At 41.6% G+C, this 25,859-nt stretch overlaps 2 protein-coding genes across 4 annotated transcripts; both read left to right on the top strand.

The window, feature by feature from the left end:
- The first annotated feature begins 2,133 nt into the window (after nt 1–2,133).
- LOC106593458 (uncharacterized) lies at nt 2,134–14,635 on the top strand. 3 transcript variants are annotated; one of them, XR_006762590.2, is made up of 5 exons: nt 2,134–2,235; nt 3,138–3,252; nt 3,787–3,923; nt 4,414–4,470; nt 4,764–4,871. XR_006762590.2 is itself a non-coding variant. In XM_045710281.2 (3 exons), the coding sequence occupies exons 2-3, from the start codon at nt 9,365–9,367 to the stop codon at nt 11,120–11,122; spliced, it is 1,596 nt and encodes a 531-aa protein (XP_045566237.2). In that variant the 5' UTR covers nt 2,134–2,235; nt 9,359–9,364; the 3' UTR covers nt 11,123–14,635. The 3 variants fall into 3 exon arrangements, 1 of the variants encoding a protein (XP_045566237.2); XR_006762589.2 differs by having other exon boundaries at nt 4,414–4,871; XM_045710281.2 differs by lacking the exons at nt 3,138–3,252; nt 3,787–3,923; nt 4,414–4,470; nt 4,764–4,871 and adding exons at nt 9,359–9,782; nt 9,945–14,635.
- Nucleotides 14,636–17,281: 2,646 nt separating this feature from the next.
- Nucleotides 17,282–25,622, top strand: LOC106564167 (uncharacterized). Its single transcript, XM_014130196.3, has 3 exons — nt 17,282–18,447; nt 21,659–22,256; nt 22,403–25,622. Exons 2-3 carry the CDS (start codon nt 21,665–21,667, stop codon nt 23,728–23,730), a joined length of 1,920 nt encoding a protein of 639 aa, XP_013985671.1. The 5' UTR covers nt 17,282–18,447; nt 21,659–21,664; the 3' UTR covers nt 23,731–25,622.
- The last annotated feature ends 237 nt before the right edge of the window (nt 25,623–25,859 follow it).

Here is a 25,859-nt window from a genome sequence, read left to right as displayed (position 1 = left end):
CTCCAACACAGACATCATTTACAAACTCCAACACAGACATAATTTACAAATAAAGTGTGAGTTGGACAATTTTCCTGTCAAACTGAATCGAGTACTTTTGGGTGTCAGGGAAAATGTATGGAGTAAAAAGTACATTATTTTCTTTAGGAATGTAGAGAGCATGCCTAAGATCACACTGTACACGGAGATAGGACAGACTGACTCTACTCCCCGGCACATATGCTATTGCAGCATAGATACTGGGGACTGAGACGGGCTGTTAAAAGACGGCTCTGATTTAGCAGATTCAGCATCCCTTTTCTAGTAGTTTGTTGTACTTGCCCAACACTCCTTATATGGTACCTACAAGTCACACCACTTTCTCAGCCAATCACGGCTTAGTTATTCCCACATCTCACAGCCCCTCCCTTTCTCCTCAGAGTGAGTGAGATCTCCTAGTGAGAAGGAGTACAGCTGATTAGTTTTCCTACAGCTTGACTTGTTGTGTGTGCGTACAAATACCAAACCACACACATACTATCCACAGTTATCCATTAAGGAACCAATACATTGGGAAATAAACCTGTTCTAAAGACATTTGGACTTGTTCTTGCTGAACAGACCTGTGGCGGCTGAACCATATTTCCCTGTTCTACATGTTTTTTTTTAATTTAACCTTTATAGTGTTAGGTTAATCTAGTTAATCTAGTGTTAGGTTGCGTCAATCGAATCTGGTATCAGAACAGAATTTAACACTAAGTCACTGAATATATTCTCAGCTTTTTTATTCAATATAATTAGTCAAGCGAATAAATGGTAAATGCAATCTTCGTATATACGGGTTCACTGTAACACCTCACAGGGCAAACAGAGAACTAACTGTTCACACACAAAGTTCTTTTTTAATACTCTGACAGAGATAGTTCCCGCTCAGAGCGGGCCTGTCAGAGTAGAGGCTGAGCGTGGTTTAGACTTGCTCAGCCTATCGCAGGCGCACAGGCTGGTCCCAGCCTCTTGGAAGCATCACTGTTGCCAGGCGTAGTTGTCTTCCAGCTTATCTTCGTGTTTTTCACCCAAAAGTCAGCAACCCCAAGGACAGTGCCTGTTTTTATGCTACAGTTATTCTCCACTCTATCTATTCCTCACGTACACATGTCCTTGAGCGGCTTCACAATCAGGCAGTGTGTGTGTGTGTGTGTGTGTGTGTGTGTGTCACGAGTCTCCTCAGCCTACACCCCTGCTGCACAGCAACCCTCCAATTAGTCACGTCTATTATATGTTTCTCAATCTATGTTAATACAATACAAACCTGTTATGTTTAACATTAATGTATTCATAAGCTATGCACCACATCTAGTTTAATCAAATATATCCCAACACTAGGCAAGTCAAATAAGAACAAATTCTAATTTACAATGATGGCCTACCCCGGATGACACTGGGCCAATTGTGCGCCGCCCTATGGGACTCCCAATCACAGCCGGATGTGATGCAGCCTGGATTCGAACCAGGGACAGCAGTGAGATGCAGTACCTTAGACCGCAGTGAGATGCAGTACCTTAGACCGCAGTGAGATGCAGTACCTTAGACCGCAGTGAGATGCAGTACCTTAGACCGCAGTGAGATGCAGTACCTTAGACCGCAGTGAGATGCAGTACCTTAGACCCCAGTGAGATGCAGTACCTTAGACCCCAGTGAGATGCAGTACCTTAGACCGCAGTGAGATGCAGTACCTTAGACAGCAGTGAGATGCAGTACCTTAGACAGCAGTGAGATGCAGTACCTTAGACCGCAGTGCCACTGGTCCTCCCGGATCTGACCTTAGTATTTTTCAAGGGGGTTTGGGGAAAATATGGCCCTGTAAAAAGTGAAAATGTTCTCTTCAAAACATATTTAAATCCTGTTCTGTAAAGAGTTGAAAGCAGTTTAAAACCATTCATACTTCTGGCAACAGTGCTGGTATTGTGGGAAAAAAATCGACAGTAAATCAATATTTTAATTGATTTTAATCATATATTGTGAGTTTTCAATGTATGTTTAAGTCACTTTAAACTATAATCCTTGTGATTTTAAAAATCAGAGAAAAGTCCTGTAATAGTAATGTAAGATTTTTTTAGGAGGACTTTTATTTTTAAATGCAGCCCGTATGATCGCGTGATGTTAATGTCGCTAGGTTCACATTGCCGTAAAAGGGTGTTCTCTAGCTAGCTAAGCGACACCAACAAGAGCTGTCAACTTTCAAAATCAAGTGTCAAGGTAAAATCTAACATATTATAGAATGTTTCCAAATACAGAAAGCCTCACTTAGTCGGATTATTTGTCCACCCAATTAACATTGTGTCAACAATTAGCTTGCTAACTAGCCATTAGACGCCAACTAGCTAACATAGCAAGCACGTTTGTTTATCTTCAAGACGCTGTGTGTGTTGTGAATTACCCTATTAGTTATCAAGACAATAATGTCAAATATTAATTGTTCATCTTTAAGATGACAAATCCATTGGCAACCCGGATCACTGGCTAGTAATTTAGCATGGCTAGCTAGCTAACTTCATTTCAGTAATAATCAATTCATTAGTCATTTACTGATTACAAAGAAAATGTCCGTTTTAGATCTCGTTTACTGTAAACTATATTCCTCGTAATTTAGCTATCTAACTAGATATCGTCCCATGCTCGTGGGAAAGGTGACAGTAAAATGCGTCAGTAAGCTAAAGCTATAACTCTTCTGTGTAATGTACTGGAACTGAAGAGTCATGATCAAGGGCTGGTCAGTAAGCTAAAGCTAACCCAATAATAGCTCCACATGACTATAGTTGTATGGCGTCAAATCCGTTTCAAAAGTCGATCAGGCGTTGAAAGATGAAACACAATTTCATGAGTCAACAGAGAATAACGGTGTAAACTGAGGGGTTCTGCAAGCACAAATCCAATTTGAGATCTTGCCAGTGTGACTTCGAGCGAGCAGAACTTTGTTTCTGCAGGCAGTAAATTCATTCCAGAGCAGAGATGTGTTCATCTGAAGAAATACGTACCAAAAGAAGACTCAAATTACTGCACTCTCACAAATAACCCACCTCCTCACATGGACGTCCTTTCTCCCTCACACCAAACGTTTTATTTAAATTTAACTGTTGTCCAATTTGCTCTTCCAATAGCAGTTTACTGGAACACAATTGGTCATGGTTTTTGGACGAATTACGGCTTGACTGCTCTCCAACCAGATTTTTTACAATAGAGATGAAATGGGAAGGTGAAAGTGACGATAATGAGGTAAGTACGATTGTTTTTCAGTAGAGAAACCAGCTAGCTAATCGACAATGATTTCAATGTTGAAATTGAAGTAATTATTTATTTGGTCTTCTCTTACTAAACAGGCTAATGATGAGGCAAGCTAGTTTGTCAGCATGCTAGGAAGCTAATTAACCATGTAGTTTAACAAAAGCCAAGGTGATTTCATTTTCTGTACAGTCTCTGGTTTAACTAAGAGCATTGTACCTAAGTTGAGGAGGGGGTTTAGTAGAGGAGGGGGACTTGGAAGACCAGCATGACTGGGTGGCAGAAGAGGGGGCGAAGCAAGGGGAGAACAGACAGGCAGACCCTCACTGGGGAAGAGGTCAGTGATTGAGGAGGGGGAGCCAAGAGAGGTCAGGCTCTGAATCAAATAATAGACAATATTGTAAACCGCTAACTACATACTTTGAGATACAATCTGATTGAAACTTTTTACTCTGTCAATTTTTGTGCAGTTACAATAAATGAGGATGACTTTAAACCATTTCTCTCTCCATCCCTCTTTCCATGCAGGTCCACTGTCACTAATATGTGATGGTGAAGTTGTTCTCTGCTCAGCTGACAGAGACAGGAGATACAGGAGTCCATTCTGTTCCAAGTAGGTTACCTTGGATCCCCTGTATGCCCATCACTCTGGAGCCTTCCTGCCGGTAACCATGACATTCACCAATCACCCCCTTAACTTAATCATTGGTGGTACTGAGAGTTCCTCTAATTTCTTTGATGCTGTATGGAAGCATTGTGCATAGGACATTTGTCACGTAGAGAGGATGATGACCAGCTGCTGTCTATTGGTTAGAAAGATGGTTCTATACTGAATGTATGTGATAGTCATTGGTAAACAATATGAGTAGTGTAGGTAAGGGATGAAGTGAAAGCCAATAGGAGGATGGCTCTCCACGAGGTGGGTTGGGCATGAAAGGACAGCAGGCTGCAGAGGACACCAAGTTTGGACCAGTGAGTCAACAACTCCTCTTATGCCTTACACAACTCAGCACATGTGTATCGCTCCACTTTCCTCAAACTCCAGTGCCATACTTTTGACCTTTTTACCAATGTCTATGGATTGTACAATGATTTTAAGTTGGGACTTGGACTTCATACTAAATCTAATTCCATCTCTTGTATTCTAACCTCTAGAGATGATGCTGATGCCCCACTGTAAGAACCTGGAAATCATCACTGGATCTGAGGGAGGTGACGTGGCCACAAGCAGTGCCTGGGACACCTTGTAATCACTCAAATTCATAGACAGAGCTATGGATGCAAGGACTGACCATCGCGCCTCCTTCTAAAACCCCATTGGAGGAGACGACCCAAGGTTCCTCGCCACAGACCTCCTCCAATGGGTTTAGAGAAGGATGTGAGGAGTTGAGCAGAGATTAATTGGGACAGAGCTCATGTCATTGTTTTAGGTGGAAACTGATGTTGAATGATACATTTATTCTGTTTGCACTGATATCTTTGTTCAACTTGTGCTCTTTCCACAGATGGCTCTGGCTTGATAACATCTGATCTGATGAGACTCCTCCCAATGCGATTTGATTCCTGTATTACTAACTGTATTCAATAAAGCTTCCAATGTCAAATTGAAATAATGTGAGCTTCTGTCATTGATAAATAATGTTAGTTCTCAATCGGACAATTACTGTAAAACTAATCTGTTTTCCTCAGTGCAGTGTTTGGTGAATGCATGGTGTTGTCTTGTCCTCCTTTTGAATGCTGTGTGTACTGAATAGTTTCTTACCCTGTGATATGGCCCTCACCAACCGGCCACGATAATCCTCTCATCCATGGACTTGGCACTCTGCGCAAACATCCACAGACTAAACACCTTGCACTATCATCCCAGAACTCCATATTGTCCTTCGCATTCTCTGCACATCTCTTACATGCATCATTTTTTATGCATCTTAGTGTGCATAGTAGAAATTCTGCATCTATATATATTTTTTTTGCCTGTATAATCTGTTTATCGTCTGTCTGTATATTCTGTTTTGGCAGCACCATTTCACTGTCAAATTCATGTACATGCAAATGTATTTCTCAAAAAATGCTGATTCTGACATGTTTTAACCTGAGTAGCTGGTTTATCATATGTCCATCTGCATGATATTATTTGGGACTGGTTATGTACTGGATGAACTGAAGCAGATTCTCTCCTTTGTGTCTTCATATAATGTGCTGTGTGAGTTCTTGGGCTTAATACCCTAAATATTGGCTCCTGCCTGCAATTAGTGCACTCGTTTTATGGTGTTTGCTAGAGCTGTCTGCTTTTCGTTTTTACAGTCAAACGTTGCTGGCTAACAAGTAATTACCTAGCTAGTTTTAGCAAGTAGATTCCACTCAACTCAAGGTGTAGTATAGCTATTAGAATGTATTTCATTTGGTTATCAAGCTGCTGGGTTTCCCCAAGTCGTTCGGGGTTTGCTGTTTTAAGACGGACAGCTAGCTAAACAGAAGGCTCGTAATAGCCAATCACAACACTGGACTGGCCAATGGCAGGAATTTGTCCATCACTCCAATGAAAGTGGCCATTCTAAGACACGCAACCGCCTTTATGCCCACCCCACATCAACCTGAAATCCAAACCCAAAGGTGCCAAGACTTGAGAGTAGGGGTGTAACTTTCAATGTAGATGGGTGGGACATTCTGAAATTGCATTTTTGTCCCCCCCCCCCCCCCCCCCCCTCCCCCAGTTTTATCATTAGAATGTGATACAAGGCAATGGTGTGCTTTAGGACCATGTGGATGCTTCCGATCGGTCGGGTAGGCTGTTTGGAGTGTTTATCCGACTGGATTTACGACCACGCGGAGACAGGCTGTGTGAAGGCAAAGCTTCTGGAAGGCTGGCACGACCAGCACGGGGGAGTTGAGCATAGTTCAGTGTACGCGTTGTACTCTTTCACCATGTTGTAAAAGGAACAGAAACTAGCTGCTCTTCATTGACTGATATAACTGCTGTTTAACTTAACAGAAAAATAACTAAACTAGTGCTTATTCACAGTGCTTAGCTAGTATTATACCTGACATGTGATGTTAGTGAATGTTTCATCCCCTCTCGACTGAGGTGAATGAATAAGCTACGCTAGTGAGTAGCTACCATAGCCAAGTCAGCTCTAGCCTCTAGTCATCTGTCTGATAGCGATATGAGGTGGCTATTGTTACTATCTAACAGCAGTTGTTTGTGTGGACATGTTTTGTAGCCTTTGTTTTGTCACGTTTCAGAAGTGAATGAACTTAGCAAACGTTTGCCAGTTGATGTACCGTTAAAAAGAGAGAGAGCGCTGGCCAAAGTTGGCCAACATTAGCCTCAATCAAACTAGACCTGAATCAAATGATGAAACCATCAATCGTTTGGCCAAAGATTGATATTCTGATGTTTTTTCAGTGCAATGTGAGTTGTATTAGTCAGTATGTCAATGTAACATTATTGGTCTGTCAGTTTCCCAAGCTAATTCCCTACTTTTCACACTGACACAGTAATAAACAGCTCTAATGTTACAGGCATCACTGTCATGGTGCACAGTAGAGGTCTGCGCGGGACCGATTTCTGATATAGATATAGATATAGAGGATGTCTTAAAGAAAATCGAAAGTTGTTTTTGTACTTTAGTTGTAAGAGTTGTTCATTTGAAAGGTTATTGGTTAAAGGTGCAACACAATATTGATTCAGTAATTATCATGGATCTAGTTCAGTCTTATCAATCACTTAAACATATTTTAATAATCTCTTAGCTAGCTTGATGACTGTGGGCATTTTTGCTTACTTTCTGTTATTCTAAATAGAAATGGCTAGAAAGGCCATGGGTCATATTAGATTGTGTAGAAATGCAGGAAATGTGCTTTAGATGCCCCCAAAAATGGGGGGACCCCCAGACAAGTTGTCACCCTCTGCAAATAGCACTGCTGGGTGATTTAAAAAGTCATAGTCAATTGAACAATAATACTCACAGCACAGTTGGCAAATAGAAATCAAAGCTGGATGGTGATAGATGGGAGGGGTTGAGTGGAGCTGAAGGATGGGACTAAAAACAACAAGGTAACTTTTGTGAAATATACTATGTCCATAAAATGTATATAGTATGTATAAGCTGGAAGTAGAAGCCTAAGTGTTGTTGTCCATTAGTTTACTCAAATTAGGGGAGGGGTGGTAGGGTTAGGGGAAAATAATAAAGGAAAATATATTTAAAAATAAATGCAGTACCAGTCTAAAGTTTGGACACCTACTCATTCAAGGGTTTTTCTTTATTTGTACTATTTTCTACATTGTAGAATAATAGGGAATACATCAAAACTGAAATAACACATATGGAATCAACCAAACAAATGTTAACCAAATCAAAATATATTTGAGATTCTTCAAAGTAGCCACCCTTTGCCTTGATGACAGCTTTGCACACTTTTTTTCTCCTTGTTAATGCGTTTGAGCCAATCAGTTATGTTGTGACAAGGTAGGGGTAGTGGTATACAGAAGATATCCCTATTTGGTAAAATACCAAGTCCATATTATGGCAAGAACAGCTAAAATTAGCAAAGAGAAACGATAGCCTATCATTACTTTAAGATATGAAGGTCAGTCAATCTGGAAAATGTCAAGAACTTTGAAAGTTTCTTCAAGTGCAGTTGCAAAAACTATCAAGCACAATAATGAAACTGGCTCTCATGAGGACCGCCACAGGAAAGGAAGACCCAGAGTTACCTCTGCTGCAGAGGATAAGTTCATTAGAGTTACCAGCCTCAGAAATTGCAGCCCAAATAAATGCTTCAGAGTTCAAGTAACAGAAACGTCTGGAGACTGCGCGAATCAGGTCTTCATGGTCGAATTGCTGCAAAGAAACCACTACTAAAGGACACCAATAAGAAGAAGAGACTTGCTTGGGTCAAGAAACACGAGCAATGGACATTAGACCGGTGGAAATCTGTTCTTTGGTCTGATGAGTCCATATTTGAGATTTTTGTTTCCAACCGCTGTGTCTTTGTGAGACACAGAGTAGGTTAACGGATGATCTCTGCATGTGTGGTTCCCACCGTGAAGCCTGGAGGACGAGGTGTGATGGTGTGGGGGTGATTTGCTGGTGACACTGTCCGTGATTTATTTAGAAGCCACATTTAACCAGCACGGCTACCAGAGCAGTCTGCGGCGATACGCCATCCCATCTGGTTTGCGCTTAGTGGGACTATAACTTGTTTTTCAACAGGATAATGACCCAACACACCTCCAGGCTATGTAAGGGCTATTTGACCAAGAAGGAAAGTGATGAGTGCTGAATCAGATGACCTGGCCTCCACAATCCCCCGACTTCAACCCAATTGAGATGGTTTGGGATGAGTTGGACCGTAGAGTGAAGGAAAAACAGCCAACAAGTGCTCAGCATATGTGGGAATTCCTTCAAGACTGTTTCAGGTGAAGCTGGTTGAGAGATTGCCAAGAGTGTGCAAAGCTTTCATCAAGGCAAAGGGTGGCTACTTTGAAGAATCTAAAATATATTTTGTGTTGTTTAACACTTTTTTTTGTTACTCCATGATTCCATATGTGTGATTTCATAGTTTGTCTTCACTATTATTCTACAATGTAGATAATAGTAAAAATAAAGAACAATTCTGGAATAAGTTGGTGTGTCCAAACTTTAGACTGGTACTGTATATATATTTAGCTTTGTTATTTTCCCTCAACCCTACCACCCCTCCCCTAATTGGAGTAAACTAATGGACAACAACACTTAGGCTTCTACTTCCAGCTTATACATGCTATATACATTTTATGGACACAATGTATTTTACAGTAGTTATCTTTGTTTGTTTTTAATACCATACTTCAGCTACCATCAACCCCTCCCATCTATCTCTGATCCCATCCATCCACTCAGTGTTTGCTCATGCAAGCCATCTCGTGCGTGTTCGACTTTTCAATCAGACTTGACACCGTATCGTTGCCATCGCCACAGCAACGTGAGCTAGCAAGTTTAATTTATTAGCAGAGATTCCTAGTGCATGGAATATTTTGCATGATCTAACTATGCTCCAGTATTTAGTGAAACTCACCTTTCACGTGATGTGCTTCCTCTTTTGGATCCATCTCTAGACTTCCATGTCTGAACAGAAGTCCACAGAGTCCCCGGGTTCTGGCTGTGGTGTTCCAGCCCAGAGAAGCTCACAGTGGGGTCCAGAGATGGTGTCAGTGAAGCTGGAGGGCTGCAGTCAAACATTGGAACTCAATGTGATTGTCAAAGAGGAATGGGAGGAGAGAGGGTTCAAGGAGGAGATAGAAGTAAAAGAGGTGGATCAGAGAGCAGTCAACGAGGAAGTAGAGATGGCAGTCAAAGAAGAGCAGGAGGAGAGAACAGTCAAAGGGGAAGTGGAGAAGAGAGAAGTCAAAGAAGAGGTGGGGGAGAGAGCAGTCAAAGAGGAAGTAGAGATGGCAGTCAAAGAAGAAGAGGAGAACAGTGAAGTGGCTGCTCCAGATCTAAGGGAAGAGGAGGCAGCAGTAGATAGTATCAGTGACCCAGGTAAGTTCAGGTGTGGAGTACGGAGAGAGGTTTGTGCCTTGGTGGCCACAGGGGATTCCCAAACTATTGTAGGGCTTCTGCTTGCATCAAAAGTTTTTTTTAAGCCCCTTTCAATGTTCCCTTTCTAAGTCTAACCCCATATATCTGTCCATATTCCCAAAGGAGAGAGCTACAACCCAGGTTCAGACAGTGAGCCCAGTTCCACAGCATCAGGAAACCATAAACAACACAGACGGAGGAACTCAAGACAGAAACATCACCACTGCATGGACTGCTTCACTAGTTTCTATGAGCCAGAGGAGTTGAGAAGACACACTTGTAGACCCCAGCCCTGTTCAGATTGCAGAGACAGTTTTATTTGTCCAATTCACCTCATTCCATACCAACAGACTCTCAAAAGAAAGAAAATGAACCTGAGTGGTCAATGTGGGAAGAGATTTCAGACACCTTGCAGCTTGAAGACGTACCAGCTTACTCACACAGGAAAGAAGTCGTACCACTGCTCCCAGTGTGGGAAGACCTTTGGTTCGTCATTCAATTTGAAGCGACACCAGAAAATACACACAGGGGAGAAGCCTTTCCACTGCTCCCATTGTGGGAAGAGCTTCAGTGATGAAGAAAGTCGAAATAAACACCAAAGAATACACACAAGAGATAAGACTTTCCACTGCTCTGAGTGTGGAAAGAGCTTCAGTAAGGGAGGAAATCTAAAGGAACATCAGAAAATACACACAGGGGAGAAGCCATACAGCTGTGATCAGTGTGGGAAGAGTTTCAGTCAAACAGGAGTCCTAAAGAGACACCACCTAACTCACACAGGTGAAAAACCTTTCAACTGCTCCCAGTGTGGGGAGGGTTTCAGTCAGTCATCACTTCTGAAGGGACACCAGCTAACGCACACAGGAAAGAAGCCTCACCACTGCTCTCATTGTGGAAAGAGTTTTGAATTGGAAGGAAGCCTTCAGAGTCATCAGAGAATACACAGTGGAGAGAAGCCCCACCACTGCTCCCAATGTGGGAAGAGCTTCAGCTGGGTAAGAGACCTAAAGAAACATCAGAGAGTACACAAAGAGGAGAAGCCTTTCCACTGCTCCCAATGTGGGAAGCGCTTCAATGAGAAAGGAAATCTAAAGCAACACCAGAGAAAACACTCTGGAGAGAAACCGTACAGCTGTGATCAGTGTGGGAATTGTTTTAAATGGAAACAAAGCCTGAAGGAACATCAGAAGGCAAAGCACAGTGCAGTGCCAGACCATGGCCTTATAATTGTGTTGCCAAGCTGGGCATCTACATATCTAATTAATATTGACACTAACCAGATTTCCATCGAACCTTTTTAGGCGAGTAAAGTAAGTAAAAAAAGTTTAGATTTTTATCAAAACTTAAATGGAAAAGTAGCTTTTATGTACTCTCTGTCAACATGCACTGTTTTTAATCTGTCTGTTTGGTGGAAACACCACTGGTGGGAAACATTTTATTGATGTGGATTTTAGAATATTCACATGAAAATCTGTCTTCAATTGGATGGAAACCTAGCTCGTGTTGCACATTTGTTAGGCTAAATAGATGTAACAATATGTTCAATTATGCAAAAGAGAGAGACTTCTGACAACTAAGTCACAACAGGTGGAGTCCATGTCCGAGTCGAGTCACGAGTCATGAAAATCGTGAGTCCTGGTCTCGAGTACTACAACACTGACAGCTACTCTCATTTTGGGAATGTTTTATTTGTGCAAATTGATTCCATTACGTTACTTTTCTTTCTTGTTAGTGCTAAGTTTGGGCATCATTCAGGATACCTGGTTGTATTGCCACCACCTAACTAACTTGATTGAAGAGAGGTCAGTGAAGTTGATGAATGCAGTGGGTGAAGTAGCTCCGTTCAACCACAAGATGAAACTATCAACCCTTAATAAAAACAGCTCGAGTAAAAAGTTGCTTTCTTCCGTCCAGTGGAACCGTGATCAACTGCTAAAACGGTCAAACCACTTCACATATTATTTGAGCAACACATCACCATTGCTTCCAAACAAAATGGTATGAAGATATAAGATAAATACGATTCATAAAGAAGGATTATGTGAATTTGCTTAATGCGTGCATGTAGTCCCGCACTAAGAGCCATGAACAGTCTACAGAGTTGTTCTGTGGGTGTCACTGAATAGGCTGATACCCTATTTTCATGTGTGCACACTCCATAGGTAAGGCTGTACAGTGCAATACAAATGTTCAATACACATTATAGGCTGAATAGTGAGGTGAATTCCCACAGTCAAAGTCCCGCAATAAGAGCTATGATGCTAATATTTGTGTACACTCTTTAGAATTGTAATCTGTGGGTGTCACTGAGTAGGCTGATAACCCGTTTCATTGATCCACAATCCATAGGTAAGGCTGTACAGTGCAGTATGCCCCCTTAAAATGTAATACATCCACAGATTTTTTAAATAAATGTTTAATTAAATTAACTAATAGCAGTTCCAAGCATAGAGATCCTATTAAATGAATTGAGGGGCTAAGTCATAAACCCTACAAAATTCCAGAATGGTAGCCTTTTTGGTCAGGGAGAATCCAACCCAGTCTAATTAGGGCTCCCGAGTGGCACAGCGGTCTAAGGCACTGCATCTCAATGCTAGAGGCATCACTACAGACCTTGGTTCGATTCCAGGCTGTATCACAACCGGCCGTGATTGGGAGTCGCATAGGGCGGCGCACAATTGGCCCAGCATCGTCCAGGTTAAGGTTTGGCCATCATTGTAAATAATAAATTGTTCTTAACTGACTTGCATAGTCAAATAAAGGTTAAATAAAAATGTAATTATTGGTATGAATGGCAGTAGAGGCATAGGTGATGCATTTCCTGCTTTTACTTATACAGGAAAATACAATTAAGGCATGTGATATCAGAAATTGTGTAATAGAATTGTCAACCTAAAATATTTTCATATAATTATATAAACAGTTCATATGGGTTTTATAAAAAGAATTATAGCCTCTAAAATAAATGTAAACAGACCATAAATGTCTCAATTTGTGTTTTCTTGGAAAGCTGTGAGTGCAATTATATGATACAATATCAGTACTTGTTTCATTTCCAACTTGTCTAAGTCCTATCATCAACAGATTTCAGTCAGTGTATGGCTGTGGATTGACTGTATTGTTTGAATGGAATGTTGGCATATTGGTAGTTATTTAGAAACATTTATGGAATCCTTCCTCTAAAACTGTCTGGCTAGCTAGCTAACAAACAGTGCAGATCGTCAAATTCATTGTTTTACACTATATCTTATCACAGCACTGGTAAACCATGGTTGACCAAAATGGGCTGACCATTTATACCATCATAAGAAGGTTAATTAACTGGTTTATCATTGTGTGGGACTGCTTTGGCATGAGTCTGAATGGGAACTGTGTCTGACATTGACCTTATCACTGTACAGTGCATTCGGGAAGTATTCAGACCGCTTTACTTTTTCCACATTTTGTTACGTTACAGCCTTATTCTAAAATGGATAAAATAAAATACTCAAATCTACATACAATACTCCATAATGACAAAGCGAAAAACAGTTTTTTTTGAAATTTTTGCAAATGTATTCAAAATAGTAAACAGATACCTTATTTACATAAGTATTCAAACCCTTTGCTATGAGACTCAATTGAGCTCAGGTGCATCCTGTTTTCATTGATCATTCTTGAGATGTTTCTACAACTGGATTGGAGGAGTCCACTTGTAGTAAATTCAATAGTTTGGACATGATTTGGAAAGGCACACACCTGTCAACATAAGGTCCCACAGTTGACAGTGCATGTCAGAGCAAAAATCAAGCCATGAGGTCGAAGGAATTGTCCGTAGAGCTCCGAGACAGGATTGTGTCGAGGCACCGATCTGGAGAAGAGCACCAAAACATTTATGCAGCACTGAAGGTCCCCAAGAACACAGTGGCCTCCATCATTCTTAAATGGAAGACATTTGGAACCACCAAGACTCTTCCCACCAAGACTCTTCCTAGAGCTGGTCGCCTGGGTCAAACTGTGCAATCGGGGGAGAAGGGCCTTGGTCAGGGAGGTGACCAAGAACCCGATGGTCACGCTGACAAAGCTCCAGAGTTCCTCTGTGGAGATTGGAGAACCTTCCAGAAGGACAACGATCTCTGCAGCACTCCACCAATCAGGCCTTTATGGTAGCGTGACCAGACCGAAGCCACTCCTCAGTAAAAGTCACATGACAGTCAGCTTGGACTTTGTCAAAAAGCACCTAAAGACTCAGATCATCAGAAACAAGATTCTCTGGTCTGATGAAACCAAGAATCAACTCTTTGGCCAGAATGCCAAGCGTCACTTCTGGAGGAAACCTGGTACCATCCCTACGGTGAAGCATGGTGGTGGCAGCATCATGCTGTGGGGATGTTTTTCAGCGGCAGGGACTGGGAGACTAGTCAGGATCGAGGGAAAGATGAGCGGTGCAAAGTACAGAGAGATCATTTGTGAAAACCTGCTCCAGAGCACTCAGGACCACAGACTGGGGTGAAGGTTCACTTTCCAACAGGACAAATCAGGAGTGGCTTCGGGACAAGTCTCTGAATGTCCTTGAGTGGCCCAGCCAGAGCCCGTATTTGAACCCTATCAAACATCTCTGGAGAGACCTGAAAATAGATGTGCAGCGACGTTCCCCATCAAACCTGACAGAGCTTGAGAGGATCTACAGAGAATAATGGGAGAAACTCCCCAAATACAGATGTACCAAGCTTGTAGCGTCATACCCAAGAAGACTAGAGGCTGTAATCGCTGCCAAAGGTGCTTCAACAAAGTACTGAGTAAAGGGTCTGAATATTTATGTAAATGTGATATTTCTGTTTTTTTATGGGGTATTGTGATCAATCCATTTTTCCTCATCAATCTACACAAATTGATGAGAAAAAAACTACAATTTCATTAATTTTAGAATACGGCTGTATTGTGTAACAAAATGTGGAAAAAGTGAAGAGGTCTGAATGCTTTCCGAATGCACTGTATATTTTATTTTATTTCACCTTTATTTAACCAGGTAGGCTAGTTGAGAACAAGTTCTCATTTGCAACTGCGACCTGGCCAAGATAAAGCATAGCAATTCGACAGATACAACAACACAGAGTTACACATGGAATAAACAAAACATACAGTAGAACAAAAGAAAACAAAAAGTCTATATACAGTGAGTGCAAATTAGGTAAGATAAGGCAATAAATAGGCCATGGTGGTGAAGTAATTACAATATAGCAATTAAACACTGGAATGGTAGATGTGCAGAAGATGAATGTGCAAGTAGAGATACTGGGGTGTAAAGGAGTATATGACGAGGGTGATAACCCCTGATTTATAACATGTAGACCTGTGGGCCAGGCAAGACCAGGTGTGAAAAAATGTATCTTTAGAAATAATTAAGGACACCTGGAGATTATTGTTACCAACTACAGAAGACGACTCCTTTTTTCCCTCAAAGTCAGAAAAGCTTTTCAAGAATTGGCTACATTTTTATTTCCCAAAATGCACTCAACAATAAACTGGATTCAAAAAAGTATGATATGTGTTCTTTGAAAATGTACTCTCTGAAATGTTCAATCTCTCCCTAGCTCAGGCCTCTATACCCACCTGCTTCCAGATGTCCACAAGAAAGGGAAAGTAACTGAACTGAATGACTACCGACCTACTCCCTTCCGTCATCATGAAGTGCTTTGAGAGGCCTAGTCAAAGACCACATCACCTCCTCCCTCCCCGACACACTCCACCCTCTCCAATTTGCCTACCGCCCTGACAGATCCACGGACGACGCAATCGTCATTGCACTGTACACTGCCCTCACCCACCTGGCAAAAAGGAATGCATATGTAAGGATGCTGTTCATCTCGACTACAGCTCAGCCTTCAATACCATAGTGCCCTATAAACTCTCACTGCCCTGGGACTGAACTCCTCCCTATGCAACTGGGTCCTGGACTTCCTGACAGTCCACCCCCAGGTGGTGAAGGTAGGCAACATTATCTCCTCGACACTGATCCTCAACACAGGGGCCCCACAAGGGTGCATCCTCATTCCCCTCCTGTATTCCATGTATACCTATGACTGCGTGGCCTCAGTTCCAACTCCATCATCAAGTTCTGACAACATGACAGTAGTAAGCCTGATCACCAACAACGACAATACCGCCTACAGAGAGGAGGTAGGCACTCTGACAGCGTGGTGCCAGGTAAATAACCTCTCCCTCAACGTAAGCAAAACAAAGGAGCTGATTGTGGACTTCGGGAGGAACCAGGCTGGACACGCCCCCGTCCTCATCAATGGGGCTGCCATGGAGACGTCATTAACTTCAAATTCTTCGGCGTACACATCTCAGATAAGCTGAAACCACACATACATCGTGATGAAGAAGGCACGACAGGGACTCTTCAACCTCAGGATGCTGAAGAAATATGGAGCCTACTGTCAGGTTGCATCACGGCCTGGTAAAGCCACTCCACTGCCGCGGACCGCAAGGCTATTCAGAGGGTGATACATGGAGCCAAACGCACCATTGGGTGCCCACTGCCTGCCCTACAGGGCACCTACAACACCAGGTCAAGAAGATCACGCGGGCAGTACAGGAGCATCAAAGACGGGCCAATAGTTTCCTACCCTCAGACCATCAAGCTGCTGAATAGCCACCACTAGTCAACTACCTGCTCCCCCCCCCCCCATTTATATTGTTGTTTTTTTAATGGTCATTTTCATTATTCTATTTTACTTAGTCCTGTATGTTGGAGCTCGAAGCCTAAGATTTTCACTGTACCCTGCAATCACACTTGCAACCCTGTACATGTGACAATTAAACACTGAATCTGATAGTGATATCGGATCATTCTATGGTAACATGCTTAATTACATCAATAGAAAATACATTTATTAATTTGGAGAATGAACAGAGCGCATCTTCTGGACCCGAATTTTACAAATGTAGACAAGAGGACGGAGAACAGCTGAGCCCCGATATCATTTGTGTTGTCTTTTAAGTGTACATTAGGCAAATGATAATCTCATCCTCGGAAAAAGTTACATCTGATTTAGATATTAAACAAAAGTAAATCACTGTCTTAGAAAAAGCCCATGCAAAATCTCTACAAGGTAAAGATTCTAAATTTAAGCAGGAATACGATATTTTGCTTCTGAAAAGAGACAACTACAGGTTAATTAAGTGACAATGCCAGAGAAGCCAGTGTTTGGAGGATATAATGGCACGGTTGTTAATACATTTAGACACGTCAAAATGTCGGAGAGACAGACAGCTACGTTTATACAAATCTCAGCTGTTGAAAACTAAAAAGGTTAGTCTGAACGACATGTGAGATAATGTCTAGATGCTTTTTATAGTGGAGATTAATTTTATAACGTGTCTGGCTGGGCTGATGAGACAGTGGATTGCGGAGTCAGATGGAAAAGAGTAAAGAGGCATTTTAGCGTCATAGATTGAGCCAGTAGTAATTTGTAGAATAGACACCGGCTGGAATACGGTTTTAACATCAGAACTCAGGATTAGACCCACCCATTGTATAAACTCAATTATGAACTGTGTGGTTCCAGTCCTGAGTGCGGATTGGCTGACAGACCGTATACTGCGGGTATGACAAAAAACATTTATTTTTACTGCTCTAATTATGTTGGTAACCAGTTTAAAATGGCAATAAAGCACCTCTGGGGTTTGTGATATATGGCCAATATACCACAGCTAAGGGCTGTGTCCAGGCACTCAGCATTGCGTCTAAGAACAGCCCTTAGCCATGGTATATTGGCCATATACCACATCCCTCTGGGTGGTTCGAGCCCTGAATGCTGATTGGCTGACAGCGTGGTATATCAGACCATATACCATGGGTATGACAAAACATTTATTTTTACTACTCTAATTACGTTGGTAACCAGTTTATAATAGCAATAAGGCAGGCACCTTGGGGGTTTGTGGTATATGGCCAATATACCACTACAGGCTGTGTCCAGGCACTCCGCATTGCATCTAAGAACAGCCCTTAGCCGTGGTATATTGGCCATATACCACACCCTCTCGTGCCTTATTGCTGAAATAAAGCATACAACTTAAAATGGGTGCACCCCGCTCCAGACCAGAAATGGGTGCCCCCCCCCAGCCCAGAAATGGGTGCCACCTCCCCCTTTAGACCAATTATAATGGCTAAAATGGATTAAATGGAACTGAGTCAAACATGTATCTTCCATATGTTTGATACCGTTCTATTTATCCCATTCCAGACATTACAATACGCCCGTTCTCCTATAGCTCCTCCCATCAGCCTCCTTTGGTTTGTTTATGTAGTAGAAGGACCTACAGAAGTTGAAATGTAACTTCTCTAATATCTAACTTAGACTATGAATGTATAGATACATTATACACATGATAGCGTATGTGAACCCTTTGGAATAACCTGGATTTCTGCATAAATTGGTCATAAAATTTGATCTTCATCTAAGTCACAACAATAGACAAACAGTATATATTTAATGGCGTTGGCAATGTGAGTATCTAGCGCAGCCATGACTGTCTTGAGAATGCAGATCTGTATTCTCGCGGTAGAGCACATCTCGTTCTGGTAAAAGAGGGCTACAACAACAATACCTGTTAACTTTCAAAACCAAGTGTCAAGGTAAAAAATCAAGCTTTCTAACATATTCTAGAACGTTTCCAAATACAGAAAGCAGTCGGATTTTTTGTCCACGTGCCTCCGATCAACGTGTCAACAATTAGCCTATTCAATGATCTAGCTAGCTAGCTAGCTAGCTAACGAGCTATATATCTAACTAGCTGCCATATCAAGCAAGTTTGCTTATCATCATTACGCTGTGTTGTGAATCACCATATTATTTGTTAAGACAATGTAAAAAAAAATATGAAGTGTGAATCGTTCATTTTTAAGATGACATAAATCCATTGGCTACTCGGATCACTGGCCAGTAAGTTAGCATGGCTAACTAGGCCGATAGATGGGTAGTTTTCAATAATCATTTGTCATTTAGTGATTACAAATCAAATGTCTATTTTATAACTCGTTTACTTTAAACTATATTGCGCGTAATTTATCTAGCAGTCAAGTGAGCCGACACTCGCAAAACGCAGTCAAAGCATCCGCGCTTCATTCGCCTCCTGAATTTGGTGCGTGAATACACAACACTTTACGGTATGTTTTCTAGTAGGGAAACTGAATTGGATGCACTGAGACTACAGCTACAAATCATTCCAAGCAGACAGTTTGAAACACACGTATTCAATATTACACAATACAAATTATACAACTCACGGCCACCGGATGCCATTGTTTTCAATGAGAGCACGATGGTAAATGCCGGCACCGTAGACGCAATTTACCGCCAGAGTTAAAATATTTAAACTTTTGCCTTCTGCAGTAGCGTTTTCTTCAACCGGATGTTGATTTGCAGTTTGTTTACTGAAATCACCATAACAACGCATACCTCGTGCTGATTTGCTTTGCCATCCTCCTCTTTCATGCTTTCTTCTCCCCCTGTAGAGTACCACAGTATGAGGGGAAATGGTCCCTGTCGTTTGTCCATCATACTTTTTTTTTTCCCATAGGGGATTTTTTTGAAACTAAGGGCTAATTCGTGTAGGCTTACACAGGCGTGACGTTTTGATAACCGTGTAAATCTCTCTAGGACAATGTATTTGAAACTTCCCTGATTCAGAGGGGTTGGGTTAAATGCGGAAGACACCTTTCGGTTGAATGCTTTGTTGTGCAGCTGCTCTAGGTATCCTCTTTCCCTACCAGAAAACACGCGATACCGTAAAGTGTAGAGTATTGACGCACAAAAAAAATCAGGAGGACACTGAAGTGCGATGGCTTTACTGTGTTTTGCAAGTGTCAGCTCACTTGACCACAGTACTCCTTAAAACCTCTTACATCTAGACGTTCCGCTAGCGGAACACCTGCTCCAATATCCAATGATAGGCGTGGCGCGAATTACAAATTCCTCAAAAATACAAAAACTTCAATTTTTCAAACATATTACTATTTCACAGCATTTTAAAGACAAGACTCTCCTTTATCTAACCACACTGTCCGATTTCAAAAAGGCTTTACAGCGAAAGCAAAACATTAGATTATGTCAGCAGAGTACCAAGCCAGAAATAATCAGACACCCATTTTTCAAGCTAGCATATAATGTCACAAAAAACAAAACCACAGCTAAATGCAGCACTAACCTTTGATGATCTTCATCAGATGACAACCCTAGGACATTATGTTATACAATGCATGCATGTTTTGTTCAATCAAGTTCATATTTATATCAAAAACCAGCTTTTTACATTGGCATGTGACGTTCAGAACTAGCATACCCCCCGCAAACATCCGGTGAATTTACTAAATTACTCATGATAAACGTTCACAAAAAACATAACAATTATTTTAAGAATTATAGATACAGAACTCCTCTATGCACTCGATATGTCCGATTTTAAAATAGCTTTTCGGCGAAAGCACATTTTGAAATATTCTCAGTAGATAGCCCAGCCATCACCGCTAGCCATTTAGACACCGACCAAGTTTAGCCCTGATCAAACTCCGATTTACTATTACAAAAGTTTCATTACCTTTGTTGTCTTCGTCAGAATGCACTCCCAGGACTGCTACTTCAATAACAAATGTTGGTTTGGTCCAAAATAATCCATCGTTATATCCGAATAGCGGCGTTTTGTTCGTGCGTTCCAGACACTATCCGAAATGGTAAAGAAGGGTCGCGCGCATGGCGCAATTCGTGACAAATTTTTTTTAATATTCCATTACCGTACTTCGAAGCATGTCAACCGCTGTTTAAAATCAATTTTTATGCCATTTTTCTTGTAGAAAAGCGATAATATTCCAACCGGGAATCTCCTTTTCGGCAAACAGAGGAAAAAAAATCACAAAGACGGGGGGCGGCCAGGTCACGCGCCTAAGCCCACAGTCCCTTGATCGGCCACTTGAGAAAGGCGATAATGTGTTTCAGCCTGGGGCTGGGATGACGACATTCAGGTTTTTCCCGGGCTCTGAGCGCCTATGGACGACGTAGGAAGTGTCACGTTAGAGCAGAGATCCTTAGTAAAAGATAGAGATGGCAAAGAAGTTCCAGAAATGGTCAGACAGGCCACTTCCTGTAAAGGAATCTCTCAGGTTTTGACCTGCCATTTGAGTTCTGTTATACTCACAGACACCATTCAAACAGTTTTAGAAACTTTAGGGTGTTTTCTATCCATATATAATAAGTATATGCATATTCTAGTTACTGGGTAGGATTAGTAACCAGATTAAATCGGGGATGTTTTTTATCCAGCCGTGAAAATACTGCCCCCTAGCCAAAAGTCCAATGACCTTATACAGGCATAGCCATGGGAAGTAGGGGTGCTGAGAGTGTTGCATCACTCCCTGAAAAATCGAAATAAATACAAATCAAAATTGTAATTATTATTATTTCTCCCCGATATGAAATATAAGGTCTGTATACTCCAAAACCATACCACAAGCGATGTGTGTTAATGTTCAGACCGAGCATTGGAGCTCTTAATCTCTCTCTTACAGAAGATACCTTCGTCCATTGACTCTTCTGTGTAATGTACTGGAACTGAATCATGACCAAAAGGGCTGGTCAGTAAGCTAAAGCTAAACCAATAGTAGCTCCACATTGCTGACGTTAGCTGTCATTACCATCGCCATAGCAACGTGAGCTAGCTAGTTACATTTTATTAGCAGGCATTCCTAGTGCATGGAATATTTAGCATGGTCTATCCCTTTATTAGCTAAGCTGTTCCAGTATTTTGTGAAACTCACCTTTCACATGTGCTTCCTCTTTTGGATCCATCTCTAGCCTTCAATGTCTGTACCCAAGTCCACAGAGTCCCCAGGTTCTGGCTGTGGTGTTCCAGCCCAGAGCAGCGCACAGCAGGGTCCAGAGATGGTCTCAGTGAAGCTGGAAGACTGCAGTCAAACACTGGAACTCAATGTGATTGTCAAAGAGGAATGGGAGGAAAGAGGAATCAAGGAGGAGATACAAGTAAAAGAGGTGGATCAGAGAACAGTCAAAGAGGAAGTAGAGATGGCAGTCAAAGAAGAGCAGGAGGAGAGAACAGTCAAAGAGGAAGTAGAGATGGCAGTCAAAGAAGAGCATGAGAGAACAGTCGAAGAAGAGGAGGAGGAGGAGCAGCAAGCAGTCAAAGAAGAAGTGGAGGAAGAGCGAGCAGTCACTGAAGAGGAGGAGGAGCGAACAGTCAAAGAAGAAGAGCAGGGGGAGAGAGCAGTCAAAGAAGAGCAGGAGGAGAGAACAGTCAAAGAAGAGCAGGCGGAGCGAGCAGTTAAAAAAGAAGAGGAGGAGGAGAGCGAAGTCAAAGAAGAAGATGAGAACAGGAATGTGTCTGCTCCAGATCTAGAGGAAGAGGAGGAAGAAGTAGATAGTATCACTGACCCAGGTAAGTTCAGGTGTGGAGTACGGAGAGAGGTTGGTGCCTTGGTGGCCACAGGGGATTCCCAAACTATTGTAGTGCTTCTGCTTGTATCAAAAGTATTTTAAAGCCCCTTTCAATGTTCCCTTACTGATTCTAACATATTCTCACAGGAGAGACCTCCCATCCAGGCTCAGACAGCGATCCCAGTTCCACAGCATCAGGAAACCATAAACAACACAGACAGAGGAACTCAAGACAGAAACATCACCACTGCATGGACTGCTTGACCAGTTTCTATGAGCCACAGGAGTTGAGAAGACACACTTGTAGACCCCACCCCTGTTCAGATTGCAGAGGCAGTTTTATTTGTCCAATTCACATCAAATCACACCAACAAACTCTCAAAATAAAGAAAACCTACCCGTGTGCTCATTGTGAGAAGAGTTTTCAGACGCCAAGCAGCTTGAAGACACACCAGCTTAATCACACGGGAAAGAAGTCGTACCACTGCTTTCAGTGTGGGAAGAGGTTCTGTCGTGTAGACGCCTTAAAGGCTCACCAGAGAATACACACAGGAGAGAAGCCTTTTCACTGTTCTCACTGTTGGAAGAGCTTCAGTGATATAGGAAATCGAAATAAACACCAGAGAATACACACAGGAGAGAAGACTTACCATTGCTCTGAGTGCGGGAAAAGTTTCAATCAGTTATCACATTTAAAACCACACCAGCTAACTCACACTAGTGAGAAGCCTTTTAACTGCTCTCAGTGTGGGAAGGGTTTCAGTCTGTCATCATATCTGAAGAAGCACCAGGTAATGCACACAGAAGAGAAACCATATAGCTGTGATCATTGTGGGAAGAGTTTTAAATTGGAAGGAATCCTTAAGCGTCATCAGAGAATACACAGTGGAGAGAAGACTTACCACTGCTCAGAGTGTGGGAAGTGTTTCAGTTTGTCATCATATCTGAAGAGACATCAGCTAACTCACACAGGATTAAAGTCACACCACACAGGAATAAAGTCACACCACTGCTCCCACTGTGGGAAGAGCTTCAGTAAGAAAGCTGACCTAAAGAAACATCAGAGAATACACACAGGGGAGAAGCCTTTCCACTGCTCCCAATGTGGGAAGAGCTTTAATGAGAAAGGAAATCTAAAGCAACACCAGAGAAAACACTCAGGAGAGAAGCCTTTCCACTGCTCCCAATGTGGAAAAAGCTTCAGTTGGGTAATAGACCTAAAGAAACATCAGAGAGTACACAAAGAGGAGAAGTCTTTCCACTGCTCCCAATGTGGGAAGAGCTTCAATGAGAAAGGAAATCTAAAGCAACACCAGAGAAAACACTCTGGAGAGAAACCGTACAGCTGTGATCAGTGTGGGAATTGTTTTAAATGGAAACAAAGCCTGAAGGAACATCAGAAGGCAAAGCACAGTGCAGTGCCAGACCATGGCCTTATAATTGTGTTGCCAAGCTGGGCATCTACATCTAATTAATATTGACACTAACCAGGTTTCCATCTAACATTTTATGCGAGTAAACTTGGCTGTAAGCTTGTCAAATGTCGACAAAACAAAATATGCTTGACAAGGTGGGATCTTTTTGTGTCGGTAAAATGTATTATGTGAGAAATGTTGGTGGAAATGCTTTTATGTGCTAATATTGACACAGTAATCATCATATCATCTTATCAGCAATCATCATATGGGGCGGCAGGTAGCCTAGTGGTTAGAGCGTTGGACTAGTAACCGAAAGGTTGCTAGATCGAATCCCCGAGCTGACAAGGTAAAAATCTGTTGTTCTGCCCCTGAACAAGACAGTTAACCCACTGTTCCTAAGCCGTCATTGTGAATAAGAATTTGTTCTTAACTGACTTGCCTAGTTAAATAAAGGTTAAATAAATAAATAAATATTGAAGTAAACGTGGAGTCACGCAAAGACATGTTGTGTGGTCCTCCCACTACGACTCGTTGGGAAAGCATGCAGTTTGTTAGGCTACAGATTAAATAAATGATGAGGAACTTCACAGGGTGGAGAAAGTGCAAGGTGATGAGCTTGATGCTCTTTTCCAATAAATATATTTTTCTGGGGACATGATCATCTACATCGATGATTGGCTGACATGTGACAACTAAAAATAATCTGTCTCTTTTGTCCATAATAATGTCATCATGTAGGCTATACCCACACTGTATCTGTGAGCTGTTGGTTAGAGCGCACGTGCCAAGATCAGAGTGACACATTTGCTATTTAACACAACAATTTTTATAACAAAACCATCAGTTGAGTTGAAAGTATGATGGAAACACATTGAACTTTAGGTTTTTATTCGGTACATGAAAACATAAGCAAAAAATGACATTTTGTGTGCACTACGTCATCATGCACTGAATTTATATCTGCAACAAGTCAGTTTGGTGCAAACACACAACTGGTGGGAAAATGTGCATATTATCTTTATGCTGATTTTAGAATATTTGCATGAAAATCTGTCGCCAATTGGATGGAAACCTAGCTAGTGTTGCACATTGGTTACGGCTAAATAGATGTAACATTTGTTGTTGTATTGTAATATGTTGAATTATCCAAAAGAGCAAGATTTCTGACAACTTAAGACACCACTGATCGAGTCCGAGTCGAGTCACAAGTCATGAAAATTGTGAATTGATAACGAGTCAAGTCTGAGTACTGGACTCAAGTACTACAACACTGACAGCCACTCCTCTATTAGGAATGTTTGATTACAACACTGACACCCACTCCTCTATTGGGAATGTTTGATTACAACACTGACAGCCACTCCTCTATTGGGAATGTTTGATTACAACACTGACAGCCACTCCTCTATTGGGAATGTTTGATTTTCAACACTGACAGCCACTCCTCTATTGGGAATGTTTGATTTGTGAAAATGTATGTCATTTCTCTAGTGTTGGTCTGGTCCAGAAACTAACTTCAACTAGACCCCATTGTAGACCTGAAGAAACTGATAAACATCTTGTATTTTTCTTATTAAAACAAACCCATTTTAATTATTTTAGCTAAACTTCCAAACCCTTCAAATGAGTCAGGTTTGTCTTTAAATAGGTTTACATATCACATGCAGCTTTGTGTAATCTTTTTCTCTGTCATTATGTTTGTGTTTATTTGTGATTCAATGTCAGCGTTCTGAGACACCATGATGACAACCAACAAACTACCATGATGTAAAACTGAATATTACCGTACTGTTTTCATGCTGCTTAGTGCTAAATGTGGGCATCGTTCAGGATACCTGATTGTATTATCACTACCTAACCCAACTGAAGAGATTGCAATAGGTGTAGTAGCTCCATTCAACCACAAGATGGAACTATCGACCCTTAATAAAAAACAGCTTGAGTAAAAAGTTGCTTTCCGTCAGTGGTGTAGCGGGTATACTCTAATTTTGCCCAAATTTTTCCAAACGGCCCGATCTAAAATGATAAATCCCATATTGGTATTTCACAGTCAGGCCAACCAAGCTGTACTGTGCAGTAGGCCTACTATTGAAACCGATAGACTGAGTTAGAAATTCACAGGTTTCAAATTTTCCCCCAATTTCTTTTCAGGTTTTCGTTCTCCAAGTCACATTTTTTTTTCTCAG

This window comes from Salmo salar, chromosome 02, assembly GCF_965601325.2.
Source record: "Salmo salar chromosome 02, fSalSal1, whole genome shotgun sequence".
Taxonomy (NCBI): domain Eukaryota; kingdom Metazoa; phylum Chordata; class Actinopteri; order Salmoniformes; family Salmonidae; genus Salmo; species Salmo salar.
Note: the sequence above shows the minus strand (reverse complement) of the source record. Positions and strands in the feature narration are given on the sequence as shown.

Coding starts and splice junctions, on each gene's coding strand:
- LOC106593458 (XM_045710281.2), top strand. CDS start 9,365: ATGTCTGAACAGAAGTCCACAGAGTCCCCGGGTTCTGGCTGTGGTGTT. Junction 9,783..9,944: donor AGATAGTATCAGTGACCCAG/GTAAGTTCAGGT, acceptor ATATTCCCAAAG/GAGAGAGCTACAACCCAGGT.
- LOC106564167 (XM_014130196.3), top strand. CDS start 21,665: ATGTCTGTACCCAAGTCCACAGAGTCCCCAGGTTCTGGCTGTGGTGTT. Junction 22,257..22,402: donor AGATAGTATCACTGACCCAG/GTAAGTTCAGGT, acceptor ATATTCTCACAG/GAGAGACCTCCCATCCAGGC.